Raw genomic sequence first — 24,652 nt, forward strand, 5'->3', positions numbered from 1 at the left:
ATTGCCAATCTGGTAGTCATTTGGTAGTCTCATTGTGTTTGAATTACTAATGAAGTTCAGCATCTCTGCATATGGTTATTGGTGATTTCCTGGCTTGTAACTGTATATAATTTTTTTAGCCCATTTTTCTTTCGGGTTGCCCGCGTTTTTCTTGTTGATTACTGTTCCTTGCTGGAGATGGAAATGTGTGTGTTATCTTTCCAAACTCTATGACTTATTTTTTATTCTTCTGATGTCTTTTGATGAGCAGAGATTCTAAATTTTAACGTAGTCAAATTTATTAGTCTTTTTCTTTATGGTTAGTACTTCCCCCCGCCCAGAAGATGGAGATGTGTGTGTGTGTGTGTGTGTATATAAAACTTCATACCTTCCCCATTTACATTTAAGTTTTTAGTACACTCATGTAGTTCTGGTAGTAAAAATTGTCGTAGTCTTTCTATGGGGCAGTTTTATGACACAGATCAAAATTTTAAATGTGCATATCCTTTAATCCAGAAATTCTGCTTTAAGAAATTTATCTTAACCAAATACATAAAACATTGAACAAAGATGTCTGTGTGTTCATGTTCAAAGCATTATTTTTTTACCCATTTTATGGCAAATGAGTGCAAAGGATACAGATATTCTTGTTGCTTGATATCATCGGCCGCCTTGCATTTTTCCAGGTGTGTGAGTGTAATGTAATCTGTCTCGGTTACTGTAGAGTTATCAGTAAGGAAAGTATCTTACCCAAAAGTATTTTACATAATTACTTTAAAATTCTCATGTAACTTCCTTATCATATTTTTGATAAATAAAATGGTTAGTATTAGCACATTTTAAGGTGAAAGAGTCAAATCACAGGCTTGGGAATCACTGAAAAAACTTTCACTTTAGATGTTCAATGTCTAAGGCTATTATAAATGTAACAGTGAAGTAAATAGAGGTTCTTTTACATCCTTTAAATCTCCTAAGATCAGACAAGATCGGGCACATCCTGTAAAATCTTCAGTTTGGTACATTTCTAGCAGAGAGCACTGTAGATGAGAAGAAAATGCTTATCTAATTATTTTTGTTATATCTCTAGAGCAGTGATTCTCAGCAGTGGAGGGAGCATGTCTGATTTTGCCCCCGCTGGGATATATGGGTAATGGGAAATGTCTTGGAAACATGTTAGGTTACAACAGTTCAGGAGAGATAGGGACTGGAGGAGAGTGCTGCTTAAATACCCTACAGTGGACAGAACAGCCCCTACAAGGAAGTATTATCTGGCCCAAAATGTTGGTAGTGCCAAGGTTAAGAAACCCTGTTTTAGAGTTCTCATTTCTATGCATTGATAATAACTCTTACCTCAACTTAGATGTTATTATACAGGCCACCTGACCTAGTCTGAGGCATCAAGGAAGTTTTTCCTTAAAAGGTGACATCATGACAGTATACTTTGTCACATGCATGTACAATTGAAGCTTCCTAACCAACCTGCGTTTAATTCACCAAATTAATGATGCTTTGCATTCTTTTTGTATAACACCTGCTAGATTCCTATGGCTACCTGAACACTTAGGCTAATGAGGTACCTTTAGTGTGCCGCTCCTCTTCTGCTCCTATCAGTTGGATTGTATTGTTTACCAAGAGCTTACTGTATTTGTTTGCCTACTTATTTATGAAAAATCAGTTAATATTAACATAAACTATGGAACAATATTGTAAGAAAAAAATTGTTGTAAAATAAAGCACTAAAACAATTGTGAAGGACTTAGGAATGAGGGTGGGAATTATAGGATTGAAGGATTCTCCACTTGGCAAGTGGATATTGGTAATATTGGTAAACAAATCTACATTTGTATGTTTTTACTTAAAACATGTTGTTTTCAGTTAACTGACTACTAGTCCCAGTCACATTGGATAAAATTCTATCTATAGTAAATCTTATAGAATTGAGAGAAGTATTGAAAAAGAAGTCATCAAATATTTATTATGCTTCAGGAATGTACTTAAGAATTCGAGATTAGATTTCACAGGTTTATTTATTTGTTGGAAGTAATCTTTAAATATTTTAAAATAAATCTTTATTTTTTATCTTTAAATAAATCCAGATTATTGACTGTTTGTCACTAGACTTTCTACACATAAACTCGTCATTTTATTGTTGCCTTCCCCTTTCCTCACTTTTTAAAATAGTTAATTCTGCCTAAGCGTGTGTCAGTAATTCAGTTATTTGAACTGAAAAAAAAGTTAGTCAAGAGAACCACCTTATTCTGAAGATATCACAAGTTTCTTTTATCATTAATTTATCTATTCCAAGAAGATACCATGAGCAGGCATTTTAAAATAAGGTTCCTATTTCAGTGAATAATGTTAATGGTTCTTCTAGTTCCAGATTTGATCCAGTGTGTTCCTTTGGTAGTTACTAATTTTTGAAGTGTAAATGCAAATTTTAATTTTAAAAAGTGAATGTCAATTTGGGAAGAAAAGTGCCCCATGAGCATCATGGGAGAAGTATTGGGTATAATTCTCTTCCAGATGGCACCCCTACAGGTGAGGCAGCAGCCTGTGAAATTACAGTCTGAATTACACTGCAGATGAGCAGGGCATTTGGAGCAAAGCCTTCTGATATCAGTAATAAATGACTTGGTTCAGAACCAAGGACAATTCCCAGGAAATTAAAGCCTATTCTATCATGTAGGGAGCCTATAGTAAAATGAAGTTTAGCAAAGTGGGAAGTGGAGAGAAAGGACAGTAACCGCAAGCAATCCATATATGAAACTTTTCACCTGCTAATATTTTTAACTAGACATTTTCATTTATCTCACAAATGTTAAGTTTTGTTTCTACATATAGTCTAGTATATTCATTGATTTTCTAAAGTAATATTTTTCACAGTGAATGGTGGCTAACAGCCACTTGCCAAATAAGCTTTCACGCTGAAATATTATTAATCAGATACCTATTGTAAATTCTAATCTTGTTTAATATGCTCTATGGGAATTTTCTTATTTCAGAACACTTGAGTCCTTAATTACAAATGTAGTATAATATAATACAAATACCAAGTCTTATTTTCAATCGGGTAAATCAATTTAAGAAGCAACATAGAATAGTTATTCAGAACTTGACCTCTGTAGTCAGATAGACCACGGTTCCAAATTCTGACTTGTTCCACTGTTTCTGTGACTGTGAGCTGTTTTTTTTAAGTCTTAGGATTTTAGGTTATTTAACGTTTCTAAGCCTTAATTTCCTCATTAGTTAAATGGAAATAACAATAACATGTGCTTTAGAGAAGAATTAAATAAGATATTCCATAAAAGAACACTTAATACTATGAACTTTGACAGTTTTCACCACTATTATTATTTGAGAATTTTAATTTTAGAAAGCAAAACAGCATTTTAAAATAACCAATTTTAAGTGCTATGATAGAGTACAAAGCAGGGTAAAGAGATAGAGTTTGGTGGGGGAAAAAGAAGATATTTTATGTGGAGACATTAGGAAAATCCCTTTTGAGGAGATAATAGTTGAGCAGATATCTGGATACTGAGTGAAATAAATGACCAGTAAAATTGTCAGTCTTCATTGAGTATTAAATAATGTGGCTTGGGAATTCCCTGGGTCCAGTGGTTAGGACTTGGCGCTTTCAGTGCTGGGGCCCAGGTTCGATCCCTGGTAGGGGAACTAAGATCCCACAAGCCTCGCGGCGTGGCCAAAATCATAATCATAGTCATAATATGGCATATTTAGTAGATAGACTAAATATGAATAATCTATTCTTGTTTTGAAGGAATGCTTTTCTACTGATTTGCTAGTTTAGTTATTCTTTAACATAAAGTTTAGAAACTGCTTTGACAGAATAGAAGCCTTGTCATATACAAGAAATATCTTGCTACAGAAATAAAGTTATTATCAGAAATAAAGTATTTAATTATACACCAATGAAGAGAGAAAAAGGAGAAAAAAATGGAATGGGAAAAGACGAAAAAAGAAAGACTTGCTTTAGCCTTCTGCTTCAATCCATTTTAGCCCAATTTGCCCCATGGTAGCTGACCCCATATGATGACTTCTGCCAAATTAGAGTTATACAAAATGGTCCTTTATAGGTTTTATATGTTAACTCTGTGCCAGGCACTCTGCTAAATCCTTTACATGTATCAACAAAAACATTTGATTATTTGCTTTCAGAAACTCTCTGACCTCATAGTGTTGGCTGACTCTAAAAAATGGGAAGTAAAGACATGGCATTTATGAAAGGATGTTTTTGCTGCCGAGGATGATTATCTTTGTTTTGTTTGTTTGCACTCTTATCTCTTGTTGAGTTTAGTTAGCAGCATTGGGAATTGAATCTTAAGGCCAGTGTTTATGAGGGGATCTGAAAATTGTCCGGTATTATTTTTCCAGCTACATGACCTAAAATACCTCACTTAACCTTGCTAGTACTGATTTCTCTAATGTGAAAATTACATTGTTTAAATAGTTAGAACCTTAGAAGCTCTCTAATATTGTTTGATCAGGATTCTGATCTTAGCTAAGGTGATCATTATGGGGTATGTGGAAAAGTGCTTATTGGTGTTTATTATTTTAAATGGAAGCAGACATGTAGGAAAGTCTTAAGTATAAATACTAAAGTTCAGAGGATTAAGTAAAATTAACTTTTTTAGCCCAGGGAAACAAATCTCTCTGTCTTTGCAGGAAGAATCTTAAAGTTGGAATTGGCACTAATTTGGCCAACCTGATCAAATTATTTCGATTGGGTTTAAAATTTTGTTTCTTAATTTTAAAGAAATTTCAAGCATTTTAAAGAAAGGTTTCTTATCTTTTATCTTTATTTTTTGTATGCACACACATGCGTGTAGTCTTGGCTGGTCTGAAAAAAAAAAGTGACTCCTGGGGGGGAAAAAAAGAATTTTAGTTCTGACTCGCGGATTTTAATATAGGACCATTCACTAAATATTATATAATTCTGGACAATCTGATAAGCCTTCATTCTCTAATGTATTAAATGTAATTTAAAAATTCTCACTAGCCTTTACAAATATATTTTTTAAGTAGCTCTTAATTTTTTTTAGTTAAACTAATTAGGTTTACTGTTCTAAACCTTTTTACATGTATTAACATATTTAGTTCTCATAACAGCTCTGTGGTGTAGAATACCATTGTTATTGTCACTTAACGTCACTGAGTCTCCGTTTCTTCATTTGTAAACTTGCCCAACGTCACATAGAGAAAGAAGCTCCTCTAGGATTTAAATCCAAGAGTCCACCCTCTAAATTGGTTCTATTGGTATTGACCATAGTACCGATTTAAAATACGGTTATTTAATCTCAGATGAATGGCTAATTATAACTTTATCTTAAATGCAGTAAACGAGCATGTTGCTAGAAGGAGCTACTTTCAGTTATTGATCGATAAGACTTTTTTGGTTTGATTGTAGTATATGGAAGTAAGATGGAGTTTGAACTTACAGAGGGAAAATACTTGGATTTAACTAGCTACTTTGAAAAAATAATACTAGAAACAGTTTGACATGGTGCCAGATCAGTAACACACTATACTTTTTGCCCCCTTCCAAAAAAGATGGGACTATAATGAATACTCAATTTGTACGAAAATGTGATTTTATTTTATTTTAATGTTTTAACATGCAACAATCTTCCAAATAAGGACCGTTTTTTCCCCAGCCTGTTAACATGTTTTACCAGCTGATCTTTTTCCTCTTAGGTAAATAGATGCTTCCTCTTTAAATAATTTTTTTGGCAAAAATTATAATTCACTTTAATCAACTGATGAATGCTTATTTATAAGCATTTGTGTGCATAGATCTGCATGAATTATGTCAGATTGATAAAGATTTCTTAGTTGAATTCCAGAAGGCTCTTGTGCTTTGATACACAGATGATATTAATGAGGAACTAACTTATAAGAGTTAGACATTTTACTGAAGTGCTCTATCCAGGAAAGCAGTTTCCACCAAATCCTTAATTATCCTAATGTAAACACAGTAATAAAAGAGTTTTCTTGCTAAGTCTGTCTTTTGTAGGCAATTATTTTCTTATCAGTGGATTAGTGTGTTGGGGGGAGAAGGTAAATGCCAATGTAGAGTTGCTAGCAGCAATTTAATTAGGTTCCTTTATAAGTGATTCAAGCACTAGAGCTGTATTTTCTGTAAATTTAAATTTGCTGTTAATCTCTTGGGAAGATTATCCATTCTGGGTTTGCAGGTTTTTCCTGTGCTAGAGAAACATTTAAACATTTTTGTTCATTGTTCATTGTGTTGTGAGAACAGTTTTGATTTAGAATGCTGACATGAGGGTAACATTCATATTGGTTAACCCTTAGCCATAATAGGGTGTATTATGTGCTAAGCACTGTGCTGAACACTTGACTTTCCCTGCTGCTCAGGGCTGTTGGAGGATGGGCCCCAGAAGAAGACTGACAGAAACTGGCATTGATCTCTCACTCATGATTACTTTATCATTTCTATAATAAAGTGTATAGCATACTATTAGAATGTACTGTGTTTGTGAGAGCAGTAGTGGCAGATTATCTTTTCATTTGTGCTGAGATTAGCCTTCCTTGGTGGAGGAGTCAAGTGTTCTCCAGAGTCTGGAGCACGGTGGGGCCGAGTTTCATGAAATGTATTTCAAACAACATAGTTGTGCAGGGTGTTGATACATGTTAAATAGAAAAAAAGAGGTTTCTAGTTAAAACGTGGGTAATACTTGTTTAGAATTTGTTCATCCATCCTCTTTACCATAACACTTCTCAGAACTGTTAATGTGCTGATGTGCATTATGAATCTCTATGAGGAGGATATAGCATCTGGTCTTTCTCACCTCTCCCCTCCTTTTTTTTTTAAAAAAAAAAAACTCTTCAAAGAGAATGTCTTTGGGCAGGAAACATTTTGGGAAAAGATGTTCCAGACCAGAGTTTCTCAGCCTTAGCTCTATAGACATTTGGGATCAGACATTTCTTTGTTTGGGGGCCGTCCCGTGTCAGTGAAGGACATTTATCAGCGTTGCCCCCCACCCAGTTGTGACAATCAAAAATGTCCCCCAGGGGCAAAATCTAGTTAAGGACTATTGCTCTAGATTAATATTGCAGTATTCCAGGAAATTATTGGATACATTAGCAATTTCTATCTGAAAGTTTCCTTTTAATGCGGAAGAAATAATAGTCTAGAAAGTGGAAGCACAGGTAGAGAAGGTTCAGTACATTCTGCTGTAATAAACTTTCTGGACTTTCTGGATCCACTTTGTACCCTGGCCTGATTTTCTTTTCTTTCTTTTTTTTTTCTTAACATCTTTATTGGAGTATAATTGCTTTACAATGGTGTGTTAGTTTCTGCTTTATAACAAAGTGAATCAGCTATACATATACATATATCCCCATATCTCTCCCTCTTGCGTCTCCCTCCCTCCCTCCCACCCTCCATATCCCATTCCTCTAGGTGGTCACAAAGCACCGAGCTGATCTCCCTGTGCTATGTGGCTGCTTCCCCCTAGCTATCTATTTTACATTTGGTAGTGTATATATGTCCATGCCACTCTCTCACTTTGTCCCAGCTTACCCTTCCCCCTCCCCATGTCCTCAAGTCCATTCCCTGGCCTGATTTTCTAATAATTATTATGTGGAGAATTTACTGCAAAAAATAATTTCAAACTTTGCAGAATATTATATGGTAGAGACAAAAAGTATATTTTCCATTAAAACACTAGCCAGATATTCAAATTGATCTGCATATGATGATACTGCGCTTTTCTAAAATCCATTTTTTCTTTTTTTATACAGGGCTATTTTCTTCTTTTTGAGTCCATGTTAGATTCTGTCCTTTATGCAAAGAACAAATACTTGGCAAAAGGAGGATCGGGTGAGTATAAAATTCTAGTTTTAGTAATCTAATTTTAGTCTGGCAGAACCAAATGGACCTTTGGATTTCAAATAAACTATGCATGACTGAGAAATTTCCCAATAGAGATGAAAGACATTTCCATCAGAGGAAGCTTTAAGACATTTGTTTAGTGTACCGTTGATAGTAGAACATTATATAAGATATGCAGGACTCTTAAGTTAATGGTATTCTCATGAACACTTTTAATAAAAATACTAAGGACTAGATTTGGAAGCTTTTTGATATTCAAATAAAAATCTAACAGAGACTCTTTGATTTTTAATCTTTGTGACATTTAGGGGGTTTTTTTGTTTGTTTTTTTGTTTTTGTTTTTGTTTTTTCCCAAAAGAATGTTTCATACTAGGTTGGAGATCATTCACTTTGGTAGCAAATATTCCATGACTTCACTGAATGTATAAACCTGGCTTCTTTGTAATTTAACAAGAGCATTTAAGTAGTGAGTGGTTTCTACTAAGTTTTTAAACCACAGTATACCCAATCAGTATTTTTAAATAGATCCCAATAAATTTGGAAGGCTTCCTTTTCATGGCCATGGTGAACTTTTAATCATATTAGCTCTGCATACTCAAAGTGAGATTGTGTTTTTACAGGCTTTCTGCCGTGAACAGTTGTTTACAAATAAATGTCCTCAGGGATTATGTTTTGCTCATCTTTGGCTCTTCACTGAGCTCCACAGCTCCTGGAACATAGATAGAACATCATACATGTTTTTTGCATTGAATCATTAAAACTGAATTGAATAGCATGTCTCCCTTCATTCACCTTTCCCTGTACCTTCCCTTTCTCAAAGCTTCAGAACCAATAAATCACTTCCATGGTCAGAGTACAGTTGATAAAACTGTTATATAAAAGTGGGTGAAAAGGAGGATACATTTTGAACTGGTGACATAAAGCACTTGACCATACTTATGCCTCCTGCCCGTCCATGTTCTATGAAATTACTTTGGCAGTAAACATCAGTAAGGCCAAAACATAAAGCACAGAGAAAATTCTCCAGTACAGTTGAGTTCTTTTTATAATAGCATTTAAATAGATTGCCTTTGTTTTTCAAAATGCTCTCATTTTATCACTGTATTTCCTGCAACCATTTCAAGATACGCTTCTGATCTCTGACATGAACGTGGCTAGAATTTTTAGATATATTTTACCCTGCAACAATTGGCTGTATCTCTCAATAATTGCAGTGATTGTTGTTTTTTTTTTTTTAAGGAATTCCTTTATTTTTATTTTTATTTATTTTTTTATTTATTTATTTATGGCTGTGTTGGGTCTTCGTTTCTGTGCGAGGGCTTTCTCCAGTTGCGGCAAGCGGGGGCCACCCCTCATCGCCGTGCGCGGGCCTCCCACCATCGTGGCTTCTCTTGTTGCGGAGCACAGGCTCCAGACGCGCAGGCTCAGCAGCTGTGGCTCACGGGCCCAGTTGCTCCGCGGCATGTGGGATCCTCCCAGACCAGGGCTCGAACCCGCGTCCCCTGCACTGGCAGGCAGACTCTCAACCACTGCGCCACCAGGGAAGCCCTGCAGTGATTGTTTTTTAAAGACAACTACACTTAATGACTAAAAACTAATATTATCTACCATTTGTTGATTGTCCAATAGTTGCCAAATAATATACTGTACCTTTATTTATCTTATTACATGTAATCCTAACAGCCCATTGAGATTTTAGAAACATAGGTGTCCTGGATGGTACATATTAAGTGTCCAAGCCTTGAATTTTTTTTTTTTCTAAACTCAGATCTGCCAGACTCCAGTATTCTTGTTCTTTTCACTATCCCTTGTTGTTTCTTTACTAAAGTGCATTTTATTGAATCTAATTCTTGCCTTGAAGTTGATCTAGGGAAGATTCAGAAAACTGTTTCCATACCTCCCTGAGTGGTGTTCATTGATCTTACTGAAGGACTGACAGCAACTTAATACATTTAAATTGAATTCTTGATGAAATTGATTAAGAACTTACAGCCATGTGAATAATGAGGTTATAGCTGAAACAGTGGCAGAGCTATTTCCCATCATCAAAGGGATAAAGTGGAGGCTTTATTCTAGCTCTTTCCATATTTTTATTTAACTGCTGTTAGCACTAAGATAATCTGGAGGTATATTGAAGAGAGGTCCGCATTTAACTTCATAAGCAGTGCTGTTGAATGTTACTTGTTAAAAGAATCAAGAAAAGTAGGAAAAGTCAGAAATGAGTAACATGAAGTGGTTTAGCCTATTTTGTGTATTTGAGTATGCCTTGATGAATAAATATCATCTAGATGCTCATTCTTTTATTGTAAACAAAGTTTTCTTTCATGTTTTTCTGAAGGAAGGATTTATTAAGCAATTAGCAATGTCAAGATTTTAGAAAGAATGATTGAATTATGAGAGAGGGAGACTATTAGAGACCATATAAGCATGAAGTGACCACAATTTATTTTTACATGAATCCAGGTTCAGTTTATGTCTCACTTTATATTTAATGGCATGGAGTAAAGCCTTTATAAAACACACTCAGCCAATAACTTGAGCGTTCATGCTCCTTATCACCAAGCAATTCCACAGTACTTTAGAGGTATTCATTTACTACTGTTATCACTAATAAAAATAAGGCTTTGTGAGGATTCCCTGGCGGTCCAGTGGTTAGGACTCTGCGCTTTCACTGCTTTGAGCCCAGGTTTGATCCCTAGTCAGGGAACTAAGATCCCACAAGCCACGCGGTGCGGCCAAATAAAAAAAAACTTTTTTAAGTTTTGTAAAGTTAGTGAAAGTGGATTTACTATTTTCTTCTGTTATTAACTAAGACTTACTAATTGTGTATCAGAAATTGTTGTGTTTTACGTTCAGCCAACCAAGAGATCAGGAGCAAAACCAAGAAAATGTTAGGTTGAGATCAATGCATATTTTTACAAGGAATTAAGACGAAAACCAATGTATATTTTAGGATGACAGAATAGAATGTAAATGCTTTACACCCTAAAAGTGTCAAATACCACATCTCACAAAAATTGTAAAGGGAATGCAGGAGGTAGGTGGGAAAGTGTGTATACTTAAATGGATTTATCTTTAATAGGAATTTATGGGATATCATTTAAAGCTGACAACTCAAGTAATAGCATTAGAGCACATTTAGCACTACAGAGGTAATATTAAAATTATATTGTTAATTAAAATTCAATGGTGAGGCTTGTGGTCATTGATCCTGTCTGTATCATGATTGTAGAGGTGATTGTATAACTCTATGTATTTATCAAATCACATAGAATTATACACCAAAAAGGACAGAGAGTGAGTTTTACTGCGTGTAAATTTTACCTCAATAGAGATGACTTAAAAAAAAAAAATGAGGGCTTCCCTGGTGGTTAAGAATCCGCCTGCCAATGCAGGGGACACAGGTTCGAGCCCTGCTCCAGGAAGATCCCACATGCTGCGGAGCACCTGGGTCTGTGTACCACAACTACTGAATCTGAGCTCTAGAGCCCGTGAGCCACAACTACTGAGCCCACGAGCCACAACTTCTGAGCTCACGTGCCACAACTGCTGAAGCCCGCGCACCTGGAGCCCGTGCTCTGCAACAGGAGAGGCCACCGCAATGAGAAGCCCGTGCACTGCAACAAAGAATAGTCCCCTCTCACCACAACTAGAGAAAGCCCACGCACAGCAGCGAAGACCCAACACAGCCAAAAATAAATAAATTAATTAAAAAAAAAAAAATGAAGCAGCATCTTCCACCTCCTTCAGGTCAAATGATTTATGACATAATTTGATTTCTAGCTATTTTGAAAAATATATTAAAACTCTGTACTAACTCTATACCTACTTCTGTAATTGTTGTTAGTATTATCAATACATCTCTTTTTGTAATTAAAAAAATAATTGGGTGATTAAGAAGAGGAAAGGAAAGGGAAGAACAAGGAAATATACTAACTTTATCATTACTCGCAATAGGAGATTAGTAAATACTGTTAAAAATAGACAACTAAAGATATTCTATAAGGTTGTAATTATAAAGTTAGCTACTAGAACAAAAAGGCAAACTTCGTAAATAAAAGAATTAATACTTAGGAAAAAAGCAAAAAGACCATGTAGTTGAACTACTTAAAAAACAAAATAAAACAAAAACTACAGATACAGAATAATATAAAATGGTAGAGTTGTGAACAAGAAAAAGTTCTCATATCAATAATGTAAATGGACTAAATTCATTTATTAAATGAAAAAATTTCAGATCGGATCACAAGAGAAAACCCAATTCTGTGTGCTACATAGTGACACACCTAAAACAAAATTATATAGAAAAGTTAAACTTGGGTTAAAAAAGATACTCAGGCAAATAGAAAAAAAGTCATGATATTGATACCAAACAAAAGGGAATTTGGGCAAAATATTATATAATTATATGAATAGGGCTTAGCATTAAGGAGCAAAGTCATGCCCATCTTCATAGCTACTGAAAAGGTTTTTATATATAAAATGAATAATCTGAAAGTTTAAGAATGGAATATTTACCTAGTTAGTTTCCAAGAATGTCCCCGCAAAATATCTACTAATTACAAAAGAGAAAAGAGTAAATTTCCATGTAGAAGCCTAGCAGACTCCACTTTAGTCAAGTAATCAGGGTTGACATCCTCCAGAATTGGACCAGTTGAAATTGTAGGAGCACAAAGAAATAATTCGTTGCTTTGAAACTTCCTCAGAACTAATAATAGTTTTGTAAAATCATAATTGTTGCATAGAAATGTAGGCGCCCATTAAAGGAGACATCTTCCATGGTACTGGAAAAGAATGTTGTTTTCATTGCCTTTCATTGCAAGGAAAATGAAAGGTTTCTTCCCCCCTCATATGGTCAGAACAAAACTCAACTTTCTTATGAGGTCCTTCAGAGTGTACATCTTCTCTGATTTATAGTTGTAAGGATTATAAAGTTGAGCACTATGTTCAGTACAAAGCAAGTTACTAAGACAGCCGTTTCCTAAGTCAGTGTTTCCTAATCTTGGCAGACCATCACAGTCACTGGGACCTTTTGTGAAAAATATGGATCTTCAGACTCCACGTCAGATCCTCTTGAACCAAAATCTAGGGGAAGAGTCCTGCCGTAAGAATTTATTTAAGATGTACCCAGCAGTAGGTATTGCTGCCTCTGAAAAGTAGACACAGGTTTAGGTGTATATCATTAGTAGAGCCTAAGTCATGAGCTCATGCCTAACTTGCAAGGGAGGGAGGGAAAGCAAGTTTTTGTCATTTTCAGCTTTTATAGAGGGAAGTAGGCCCTGCCTCAACATAGGAAATCTCTCAAACAGTTCAGAGAGGGGGCAGCAAAAGAGAGTGGCAGATATGTACTACATACACTGACAGATCTGTCTCTCTCAGGTTTTGCATTAGAATTTGCATTGGAAACCTGATCTATGCTAATAAGAAATTGCCTCTGTTATAAAGTTCAGGTTTACAAATATACTTTTCTTACTATTTCCTTCTCTGTAGAAAGCTGAGCTGTAGAGTTTACTGACTCCTCCCCCATTTCTGCTTGGTTGCTCTCCTTTTTAGGATCTCTTTTGCCTTATCACCTCATTCCTTTACTCAGATGGAATGGGTAAGGCTGAATGTTTCCATTTTCCTCACTTTGCCCTGAAATTTTATTAATCTCTAAACTTTCTCAACCCTTTTTTCCTTCCTCTTTCTTTTCCAACAGGTGCTCATTTACTGTGGGATAGTCGAGTTCCTCTTTCCTTTTTTTCCATTTGAAAAGCATAAAATGTGGCATCATGAATAAATGGAAAGCATAAAGATTTTGCAGTCAGACCTTGAGTTAAATCCCTGCTTCATCAGATGATTAGTTACCTAGTTAGCTGATGAAGACCAGTAATTTGGGCAAGTTACTTAATTTTTCTGAATTTCAGATTCCTTATCTGAAAAATGAGGATTATAATCCAGCTTTATAGAATCAATCAAAAGTCTAAATGAGATGCTTGACGTAAAATAGTTGCTCAATAAATGTTAATTCTCCTCCTGAGTTATAGCTGGTAAACATGAGATTAGTGTTAAGTTTATACCTTATAAAAGTTTTGAAATGAATTTAGGCATCATGGTATTATCACCTGATGTTTGTATAGTACATATCTCAGTGTAATCAGCCACTAACACTGTCTCACAGTGCTTAGAGGTTTCTTTAGTATTTCCATAATTTACTGTGTACTTCCTCATCTTCAAATCTGTTTTTCCCACATTTATTATTTTTGTTCTGTTCAGTGATATTGCAGTAGTGTCATTTTCTACTTTTTTTCATATTATAATTTTTCAATGCATATTGCAGCAACATTTTAGCCTAGTTAAGCTTTAGAATGTGGGCCTAATCACTATGTATACATTTATTATAAGCTAACGATGAGAAAATGTTCCAATTTCCAAATAAATAGTTAATTTTTAAGATAACCTTATTATATAAATTAATTTTTTAAGCTTATTCAACTCCCAAATTATTTATGCATGTCAGTCATTGTATTGTTGACTATTATTTCACTGAAGTCTTTCTCCATGTGGTTCACATATATTGTGAAAAGGACAGTCTATTTTGATTTATTTATTATCTCCTTTCGTTCTAAACCTTTTTCCTCTCTGGTTATTTATATACAAGCAGTGATGCTAGTGTTTACTAGGAATTATTTCTTTATGCATCTCAGTCTTATCCTTTAGTGTCCAAAAGTTTGTGAGGCATTTCTAAGGGATAAAGGATTTCCCATCTTTATCTGTTCACCATGTGAGCTGTTCTAGTGACAGATGAATTCTGGGCAGTGAATCGAGAAGGACACAGATGTCAAAGCCATGAATTTATAAATGGTCTGTTAAGAGGGTGCTTTTGTCCAATCAACACTTTGTTAATTTCACCTACAAGAAGGAATAATTATTCAATTATGCTTCTTTCTGACAAAAATCAGATGACAAATGTGTCAGAATATGAAGGTAAAGGATTAGTCAGGATTCTGACAAGTGGCCCCAAATTTTAGCCAGCTGTGCGGGGGTGGATAAAGAATCAAATTGACCTATAGCATTGATAACAAGTCTTTCATAAATATTCATAGATCTTACTAACTGAAAGATAAAAACTAATTTCATTTCTAAATTCTAACAAATACAGGAACCATGATTTTCTGTATTTTATTTTATTTTGTTTTTTTGATTTTCTGTATTTTTGTGAAATATAATTAGCTTGAAAAATAAACCTTGAGGGACTTCCCTGGTGGTCCAGTGGTTAAAACTCAGTGCTCCCAATGCAGGGGACCTGGGTTCGATCCCTGGTTGGGGAACTAGATCCCATATGCCTACCTCAACTAAAAGATCCTGCATGCCGCAATGAAGATCCCACGTGCCACAACTAAGACCCAGAGCAGCCAAATTAATTAATTAATAAGTTAATATTAATAAATAAGTAAACCTTGGAAAAGTTAAATCATATTCCTCTTTAGTCTGTTTCTTCTTATTACCAACATATTTTCAAAACTTTTAAATTAGTTTTAGTAACTTATAGTTTTTCCTTATGAATGAAAAAGTTATCCTTATTTCTTAGTAATATTACTAACTAGTACATCATATTGCTTGATACAGAGCCGGAGTTCAGAAAACTTTTTCTACAAAGGGCTAGATAGTAAGTATTTTAAGTTCACTAAGATTTTTAATAATATTCTAAAATAGAAGAACTCTGTGAACCATGTTAAGTAGCTTGAATGTACACTGCACAACTCCAGGGGATATTTGGACACTGTGAGTGGTGCTCCCAGAAGTAGCGCAGTATGATGGCCCTGATAATGACCTCCCTCATCCGGTTTTCCCTCATCTATATCAGGGATATCTATATCTGGTGTGCTACCTGTTTTTGTAGATAAAGTTTTATTGGAAAATAACCATGCTCATGTATTTATATATTGTCAGTGGGACTTTCACATCATAGCAGCAGAGATGAGTAGTTTCAATAAAGACCATACACAAAACCTAAAACAGTCACTTTACATAAAATGTTTGCTGACCCCTGATCTGTACCCTTATTATGTTCCTCTTTAAGTGTGAAATTAACAGGATATAATGTTGGAAAGCTTACATGATGGTCATATTAAGTCTGACAAAGTATACAGAAAGAAGTTGCCAACTATCTAACGTTGCTTCAGAATTCTGTTTCTTCTTCAGTGTTTCTCATAGTAAGGACCTGGTTCAGGAAACTAAACATACATACCTTTCCTGTAGCAGATACTCATGCTGGGTCAGCATGTACAGTAGCACATCATTTACTTTGAAGAATTTGTATTGATCAGAAATTTAAACACAGTCAAGAGGCTTAACACATCTGTGGAAGAAGAGGAGGGTAGAAGTAACTCAGTTTACACAGCAGTCGACTCCAGCCCAATACAGCTATCATATCTGCCTTACATGCCCCCTTAGAGAAGACTTGAGAAACTTCTTATCAGTGACATAGCACCAGTTATTTTTTCTGGGTATCTCAAATGTCAGGTTTGGAAGAAGCAATTGCTTTGATGCCAGCAGATCTTATCGTGGGCTTTATTTAGAAGATAATTTAGTGCTGCTGTCGTTGAATAGTAAAATTCCTACAGCTGTGGAGAGAAACAGAGTTTGGGGGAAGGAGAGGGTTACTTCTCTGCTGTTTACGTCTGAAGGCTAGTTAATAATAGTAAAATTATTTCCTTTGTGCATTTCTTTGGCACATATGTACTTGCTTTCAGTTTGTTGATATAGAGGTATGTAATTTATATTTTAATTCACGAATCCCCTAAATGTTGACATTTGAAGGACAAAGTTAATTTTGCTATTTATTAGTCCAAAAAAAAGAACATCAATATTATGTTTCTCCCTGAACACTCTCTTCCTTTACCTCTCTTTAACACTTACTCTCTTGGTTTTCTTCTTACGTCTGTGGTCTAGCTTCTCAGCCATTTCTTTTCAGCCTCCTTTTCTTCTACTCATCCCTTCAATTCTGCTGCTCATTATGTATCCCTAGGTGACCTCATAAGCTCCCATAACTTATACTTGCGTTTATGTGCTCACGGTTCCAAATTTATATATTGAACCCAGATCACCGCTTTTGAATTTCAGACCTGTATAGTCAGCTGGTTGTTGGATATTTTTACCCGTTTGTCTCATAAGCATTAAACTCTCATATTCCTCTTGAATCTGCCCTTTTTTTATTTCCTATTTTAATGGTTAGTACCACAGTTTACCCAGTTGCTAAGTCTAAAACCGTGTCATCCTTGACTCTTCCCTCTTTCTCACCTTCACAGCCAGGCGGTCTTACAGCCTTAGGAGTTCTACCTCCTAAACACCCCTTGACTGTATCTCCTCCTTTCCATTCCCACAGCCGTCACTCTATTTCAGATCACCTGTATTATTACATTTATCTCTTAGTTTGTCTCTTAGTCTTGCTCTCTACCTTTTATTCTCCACATTGCACTCAAGGTGGCTTTTCTAAGACCAAAATCTGATCAAGTTGCTACCCTATGTAAAATTTTTCGCTGGCTTATCATTATTCTTAGAATAAAGTCTATTAACGTGGTTTACTCAGCACTGTTTTCTTTGGTCCCTCCTTTGTCACCTTCTGTTTCACTGTTCCTCTCAAATTGGAGTGTACTGTGCCCCTACATGCCCACTGCCCCCTCTGCCTAGAACACTCTTCCCCTCCCACTGGGAACTTACTTGGTCTTCAGTTCTTGCCTTAAACAATATTATTGTTCCCCTGCTATAGCCAAATCTGAGTTAGCTGTTTTTTTCTGTAGGTCCCTTAGTAACTTATGCTTCCCCTTAGTATTTATTACATCACTAATAATTGCCAATATATTTGTCAGAATTGTGTAAATGTAAGTTTGAGTAGGGACATGTATCCACAGTCTGTAAATTAGAATAACCTATCAGCACACATTTGGTGCTCATAAATGTTTACCTTTTATAATGAATAAGAGAGGGTAATATGAACTGGTCTTCTACACAACTGTAAAATTCTATCACACGACACCTTTTTAAAGGATTTGTCTCTTCACGTTTCAGAGGAACATTTAAAGTAAAAATCTAGTACCTCTTTTACAGTCAGCATGTTTAATGTTAATAAATATGTTTATTTCAGGATTGTGTCCGTCCTTTTTAAATAATTTGAGTGGGAACCCATCATTGAAATCCTTGTTTTAATCTTACCATCACAGTAATAGAAATCTTTTATTTATTATTTTTTTAAAGAGGCTACAACATGGAACTTGGTTATTTTCTCTGATCTACACCTTTGTTAATCCCCCGCTGCTAGTAATCATTTGCTAGCAATCTGTACTGTTGGATTTGATATTTATATTTAGCCTTTAAAAATTATATTTTGTTATAAAGAGAGAGAATGCTAAATTGTTGGATGTTTTATTTGTTACAGTCTACCCTGATATTTGCACTATCAGCCTTGTGGCAGTAAGTGATATGAATAAACATGCCGATAGAATTACTTTTTGGGATGATGTCTATGGCTTCAACATGTCGTGCATGAAGAAAGCAGTTATTCCAGAAGCTGTGGTGGAAGTTTTAGATCCAAAGACTCTTATTTCAGACCCCTGTAGTATTAAGGTAGGTATTTTACTAATTTTATTTTCTTTAACAGTATGGCTATTTTTCTTAGTTTTCATTTATGAGTTTAGTATTTCAAATTAATATATTGATTTTATATATATATCTTCAAAACAGTAATTATTCTTTCTATTTTAATTAATCTAAAGCAGCTTGATGTCATAATATTTGCCAGTTCACTGTGTCATCCCTTTGGAATCACTTCTCTTTATATATTGAAGTTCCTTATACTGAAGGATTGAATCATTTATTTTGGCTTAGTGAAGGCAAAAAGTCCTGCTGTACTGTCATTTCTGCTTCACCAGCACATTCTGGCCTTATCCTAGCATCTCGTTTACAGCCAGATTATTCGCTCATACATGTTTCACACAACTTCTCTCATTCAGATTTCTTCCAGCCTTTTCAGATTAAGTAATTATAGTGACTGTGCCCATGAAACTAAAACCCTACTATGTTCACGTTGCTTAGTTAATTCCTTTTGTGTTTTAATCTTACTCTTCACCATGTTAATCTCTAGTTTTATTGTCAATTTTGCTATGTCGAATTTACATGGGTGGAATAATAACTTTGCAGTGAGTGAAAGTCCTATTGCTTTTTAAAAAGACTTCTTAATTCATCTGTTTCAATTGTATCATCAAATAAATATAGCCTGTTCAGTGTTAAGTTCAGAACATTGTCTCTTCTTTTTTAGTCCACTGTTACTTTCATAGTATCAATAATTGTTCTCTGCACAAAGTAGATATTCAGTTAGTGTTCATTAATTTTCTTAAATTGATAAACTATTTTAAATTAACACATAAAGTTTCTCAACAACAACAAGCTGATTAAAATTGCATTCGGCTTTTAAGAAAAAAAAATACAGCCTGCTTAATGACTGTAGGACTGTTCACTGCCCTGGTATACTGAGTGTAAGGGATTTATTTGGATTCTTTGACTCAGGGTAGGGGTGAAAGCCACCTCAGCATTAAGACTGAGCAGAAAGAGGAGGGTCATGTGGGTGTGCTAATTTCTCTCTCTAGTTATCTCTTTGCTTAATGCCAAAAAATGCTCTGAATAAATAAAATAGTTGAAATAGAAAATTTAGGACTGATAAACAAAGGTGTTTAAAAAGTATATGTATATATACCCTTTCTCTTATTTTGTTTGTTTAGGTAAATATAGTATGTTCTGTGTTCCGCAATCCTCCTATAAATAAAAGGCAACCATGTTGTAACATTTTAAAAATTTTCTCAAACTCTTTAAAATAGAGTATTGTCTCAGGTAGTCATATGAATTGTGTTCCCTGTATACCTACTCATGGTAAGTCAAATGTTGACAGCCTTTACAGCATCATTTGGTCACACTGCTGTAGCTGAGTCCATCTACTCTCCATAGTGAAATGGAGAAGGATTTGAACTAAGTAGGGCAGAATAAGAAAATAAGGATATCTGGCCATTTTTTTCCTGAAGTGAATCTTCGTAGTTGGTTTTGCTCGGTTGGAATTGTTGTGGTTTTTCCTAGTATGTAACAAACTTCAGATGCACTTACAAGAGTGAATTCTAAAACACCTTGTTCTTTTAAATAGCATATGTTTTCAAGTTGGCATTTCCTACAAAAATATTAACTGTTATCACACATAATTTATTGTAAATGTATACCACCGGTGGTATACAGAATGATTTTAGTTGGAACACAGGAAAACATTTTTTATTTGAGAGTATTTTAATGTGTCTTAGAAAAAACTTCAGCACAACAGAGCCATGATTTGATATATATTATTCTTATAAGAAGTCTAAAGGGAAAAAAAAAAAAAGAGGTCATGAAGAACCTAGTGGCAAGATGGGAATAAAGACACAGACCTACTAGAGAATGGACTTGAGGATATGGGGAGGGGGAGGGGTGAGATGTGACAGGGTGAGAGAGTGTCATGGACATATATACACTACCAAATGTAAAATAGATAACTAGTGGGAAGCAGCCGCATAGCACAGGGAGATCAGCTCGGTGCTTTGTGACCACCTAGAGGGGTGGGATGGGGAGGGTGGGAGGGAGGGAGATGCAAGAGGGAAGAGATATGGCAACATATGTATATGTGTAACTGATTCACTTTGTTGTAAAGCAGAAGCTAGCACACCATTGTAAAGCAATTATACTTCAATAAAGATGTTTAAAAAAAAAAAAAAAAAAGAAGTCTAAGTAAAAAGTACTAATTTGATTTAAAGAAAAATTAACTGAATAATAGTGCTAGTAGCCCTTAAATTTAGAAATAATCCCAAAAGTGGGGTGTGAATGATTAAAGTTGGCAAAGCATTGGTTTACAGTAATCCTTTTTGCATAAAAAAAAGAAGGAATACTTATCTGTTTGTTTCTGGTTTTGTTTTTACTATTTTTACTAAGTTCTTCCCTCCACTCTTTTTTAATGGGTAGCATATAGATTGCCATACGACATCTGTCTCAGATTTGGAGTTCTCTTCAGATTTTACCCTAAAAATCACAAAGACATCATTGTGCACGGTAAGCTATTTCATTCTACTTTCACAAATCTCTCTAGTAGTGCGGTTGACTGGCAGGCTAATGAATTACCAGGCTTGTGATAAATGAAAAAGACTATTGCCTTTGACAGTCTATCTTTGCCTTTGTTAGACTATCGAATAGATCTGTTTTAATAGGTCAGTAGACTTCAAAAAAGTTAGTTTAGTTCAGAAGAGAAAGTATTAGGGAACCATGTTTACAGAATGATTTTTCTTTATAGATTCATTATTACCTACCATATAATTAACTGAGAACACTCAGCTTTATCTTCATAGACAAAAATTAATGTCCTGCTCCTCCCAGTAACTCTTAACACTCAATTTAGATGGAAATAAGATGTTTATTTGGTGTAATATTTTATATTCTTGTGAGAAAAATAATGAAGAAACTGATTGTTTACCTTTCCTTAAAGAATCAACCTGGTGTAATAGAAAAAGTATGCACTTTAGAAGAGTTAGACAAATCTGGTTTCACATTTGGTTCTGCCACTCACTAATTTGTTACTTTGTTCAAGTTACCTAGGTAATCTGTACCTCAGACTAATCAACTGCTTTAAGAAAAATGTTAATAATCCTTTCTGTCTAGAAGACTAGTTACATTGATTAGTGAGATAATATGGGAAAACACCTACAATGTAGCCAGAAATGTTATTAAAATATAGTAATTTTTTTCTTAAATAATTTCTAAATGTATATTCATACTAAGGTAACAGTATATGCCTTTACTGGGAGACTCAGAATGTTAATAAAATGTAGGCCTTTACTTAAGAAGGTATGAATTTACATAGGTGTTATGATATAAATATTCATATTAAAATTTAAAATTGTTTTAATTAATTTAATTTAATTAAAAATTTAATTAAAATTTAATTATATTGTTAAAATTTAAAATTAAAATAAAATTTAAAGTTAATTATATTGTTAAAATAATTTAATTATATTGTTTAAAATTTAATTATAAATTAAATTTATAACTTAATTTAATTATAAATTTTAATTATTAAAATGAAATTTAAATTATAAAATTTAATTATAATTTAAAATTTAATTATTAAAATTTAATTATATTGTTTTAAAAATACTCATTATAACTTCAGAATTAAAATTTGTATTGAAAACTGTATTGTCAGAAACTGTGTGAAACAGGTTATAGTCTTGTTAACTTTGACTCTTCAACCTGATTCTTTTCAATACTTTGCTCAGATTGGCATACAAAAGATTATATGATTTCTTTAAAATTTTTTCAGTTCATTTTGAGCCAATAATTATTTTATATCCAAATGAGTTTAACTGTGTTCTTTGATGTTTTGAGGAATTCTTTTTTTCATTGAAATTGGTTTTACAGTTTTGAAAAGTTAAGTATCTAAATCCTAGATTTATGATCATTAAGCACCAATTATATTCGTTTAATTGGTGAAAAGCAAAATTTCATTCTTCCCATTCGTTTATCCCAGATTTTCTAATTCTGCTTTTTAATAACTGAAATGATTTGGTCAATTGAAATTAACAGGCTAAAGTCTTTAACTCCTAGACTTACTCTGTGTTTTGATATTAGTAATCCTTAAGAGTTAAAAAAGACCTCTTTTTAAAAAAATTTATTGAAGTGTAGTTGATTTACAATGTTGTGTTAATTTTTGCTGTACAGCAAAGAATGTATATATCTATAACATATATATGTATATATGTTATATGTATATATACATTCTTTTTCATATTCTTTTCCATTATGGTTTATCACAGGATATTGAATATAGTTCCCTGTGCTATACAGTAGGACCTGGTTATTTAATCCATTCTATATATAATAGTTTACATCTGCTAAGCCCAACCTCCCACTCCATCCCTCTCTACCCCACCCTCCCCGCATCCACAAGTCTGTTCTCTATGTCTGCGGGTCTGTTTCTGTTTCGTAGGTAAGTTCATCTGTGTCATAGTTTAGATTCCACATATAAGTGATGTCATACGGTATTTGTCTTTCTCTGTCTGACTTACTTCACTTAGTATGATAATCTCTAGATCCATCCATGTTGCTGCAAATGACATTATCTCATTTTTTATGGCTGAGTAGTATTCCATTGTATACATGCACCATATCATCTTTATCCATTCGTCTGTCAATGGACATTTAAGTTGCTTCCATGTCTTGGCTATTATGAATAATACTGCTGTGAACATTGGGGTGCATGTATCTTTTTGAATTATAGTTTTGTCCGGAAGTATGCTCAGGAGTGGGATTGCTGGATCATATGGCAACCCTATTTTTAGTTTTTTGAGGAACCTCCATACTGTTTTCCATAGTGACTGCTCCAATTTACATTCCCATCAACAGTGTAGGAGGGTTTCCTTTTCTCCACACCCTCTCCAGCATTTGTTATTTGTAGACTTTTTTAAATGATGACCATTCTGACTGGTGTGAAGTGGTACCTCATTGTAGTTTTGATTTGCATTTCTCTAATAATTAGTGATGTTGAGCATCTTTTCATGTGCCTGTTGGCCATCTGTATGTCTTCTTTGGAGAAATGTCTATTTAGGCCCTCTGCCCATTTTTCGATTGGGTTGTTTGTTTTTTTGTTGTTGAGTTGTATGAGCTTTTTGTGTATTTTGGAAATTAATCCCTTGTCAGTCGCATCATTTGCAAATGTTTTCTCCGATTCCGTATGTTGTCTTTTTGTTTTGTTTATGGTTTCCTTTGCTTTACAAAAGCTTATAAGTTTGATTAGGTCCCATTTGTTTATTTTTGCTTTTATTTTTATTGCCTTGGGAAACTGACCTAAGGAAACCCTGGTACAATTTATGCGAGAGAATGTTTTTGCCTATGTTCTCTTCTAGGCGTTTTGTGGTGTCAGGTCTTATGTTTAAGTCTTTAAGCCATTTTGAGTTTTTTTGTGTGTATGGTGTGAGGTTTATTTTTGTGTATGGTGTAAATCAACTTCATTGATTTACATGCAGCTGTCTGTCCAGCTTTCCCAACACCACTTGCTGAAGAGACTGTCTACAAAAGACCTCTTGTTTAATGACAATTGATTGATCTATAAGGGAATTCTTAGAAATTACTTGTCATATTACCAGTACTGTTAAATTATATTATTTCAAATCTACTTGCAATGACCTCCACAAGAGTCAAAGTAGAGCAAATGTAAAACTGTGGTGAAGATCTGAAAAACTGTGTTTTTAGTTGTGCATATTTCTGAACTTTACATGGATGAGTTTATTGAGTTTCATTGAAACGTTTTTTATTTTCTGGGTATTGGTCGGTGTTCTTAGTTTCGGATAACAGAATCCAAATCAGCTTGTTTAAGCAGAAAGGGATTTACTAAAGGGAATAAGAGGATTTCCAGACACATTGGGAGAGCTAAAAGAACAGGCAGCATTTTGAACTTCCAGAAACAACTTCTAGGACCACACCTTAGAACTGGCCTGCTACAAAAACTGTCTTCACCACTGCAGGCCCTGTAACCCCCAATGCCACTCAGTAACTGGTAGCCACCACTGACAACCCCAGATGAATGAAACCCTCACCACCATCCTGTTCTAGTCCCCCCAAACCCCGCCCCCAACTCCTGCTGTCCAGTTCCTCCCTACAAATCTTCATTCCGCACCTCTGCTTAGCTAAACGCAGGTCATGTGGTACCCTAGTTACAGGAAATCTTGGAAAGTAGTTTTAGCTGCAGTAGTGTTATGCTGG

The 24,652-nt window shown here is 34.6% G+C and overlaps 1 protein-coding gene across 2 annotated transcripts in view; it reads left to right on the plus strand.

Moving 5' to 3' along the window:
• Positions 1-24,652, plus strand: part of PRMT3 (protein arginine methyltransferase 3) — a 138,237-nt gene that overhangs the window by 72,723 nt on the left and 40,862 nt on the right. Inside the window, exons 11-13 of one of the 2 annotated variants that reach the window (XM_061203143.1) lie at positions 7,762-7,840; positions 18,270-18,457; positions 20,864-20,950. In XM_061203143.1, coding sequence (XP_061059126.1) covers positions 7,762-7,840; positions 18,270-18,457; positions 20,864-20,950 — 354 coding nt within the window. The remainder of the gene's footprint in view (positions 1-7,761; positions 7,841-18,269; positions 18,458-20,863; positions 20,951-24,652) is intronic. The other variant, XM_061203142.1, reaches the window with a different exon arrangement.

This window comes from Eubalaena glacialis, chromosome 10 (assembly GCF_028564815.1).
Source record: "Eubalaena glacialis isolate mEubGla1 chromosome 10, mEubGla1.1.hap2.+ XY, whole genome shotgun sequence".
Classification (NCBI taxonomy): domain Eukaryota; kingdom Metazoa; phylum Chordata; class Mammalia; order Artiodactyla; family Balaenidae; genus Eubalaena; species Eubalaena glacialis.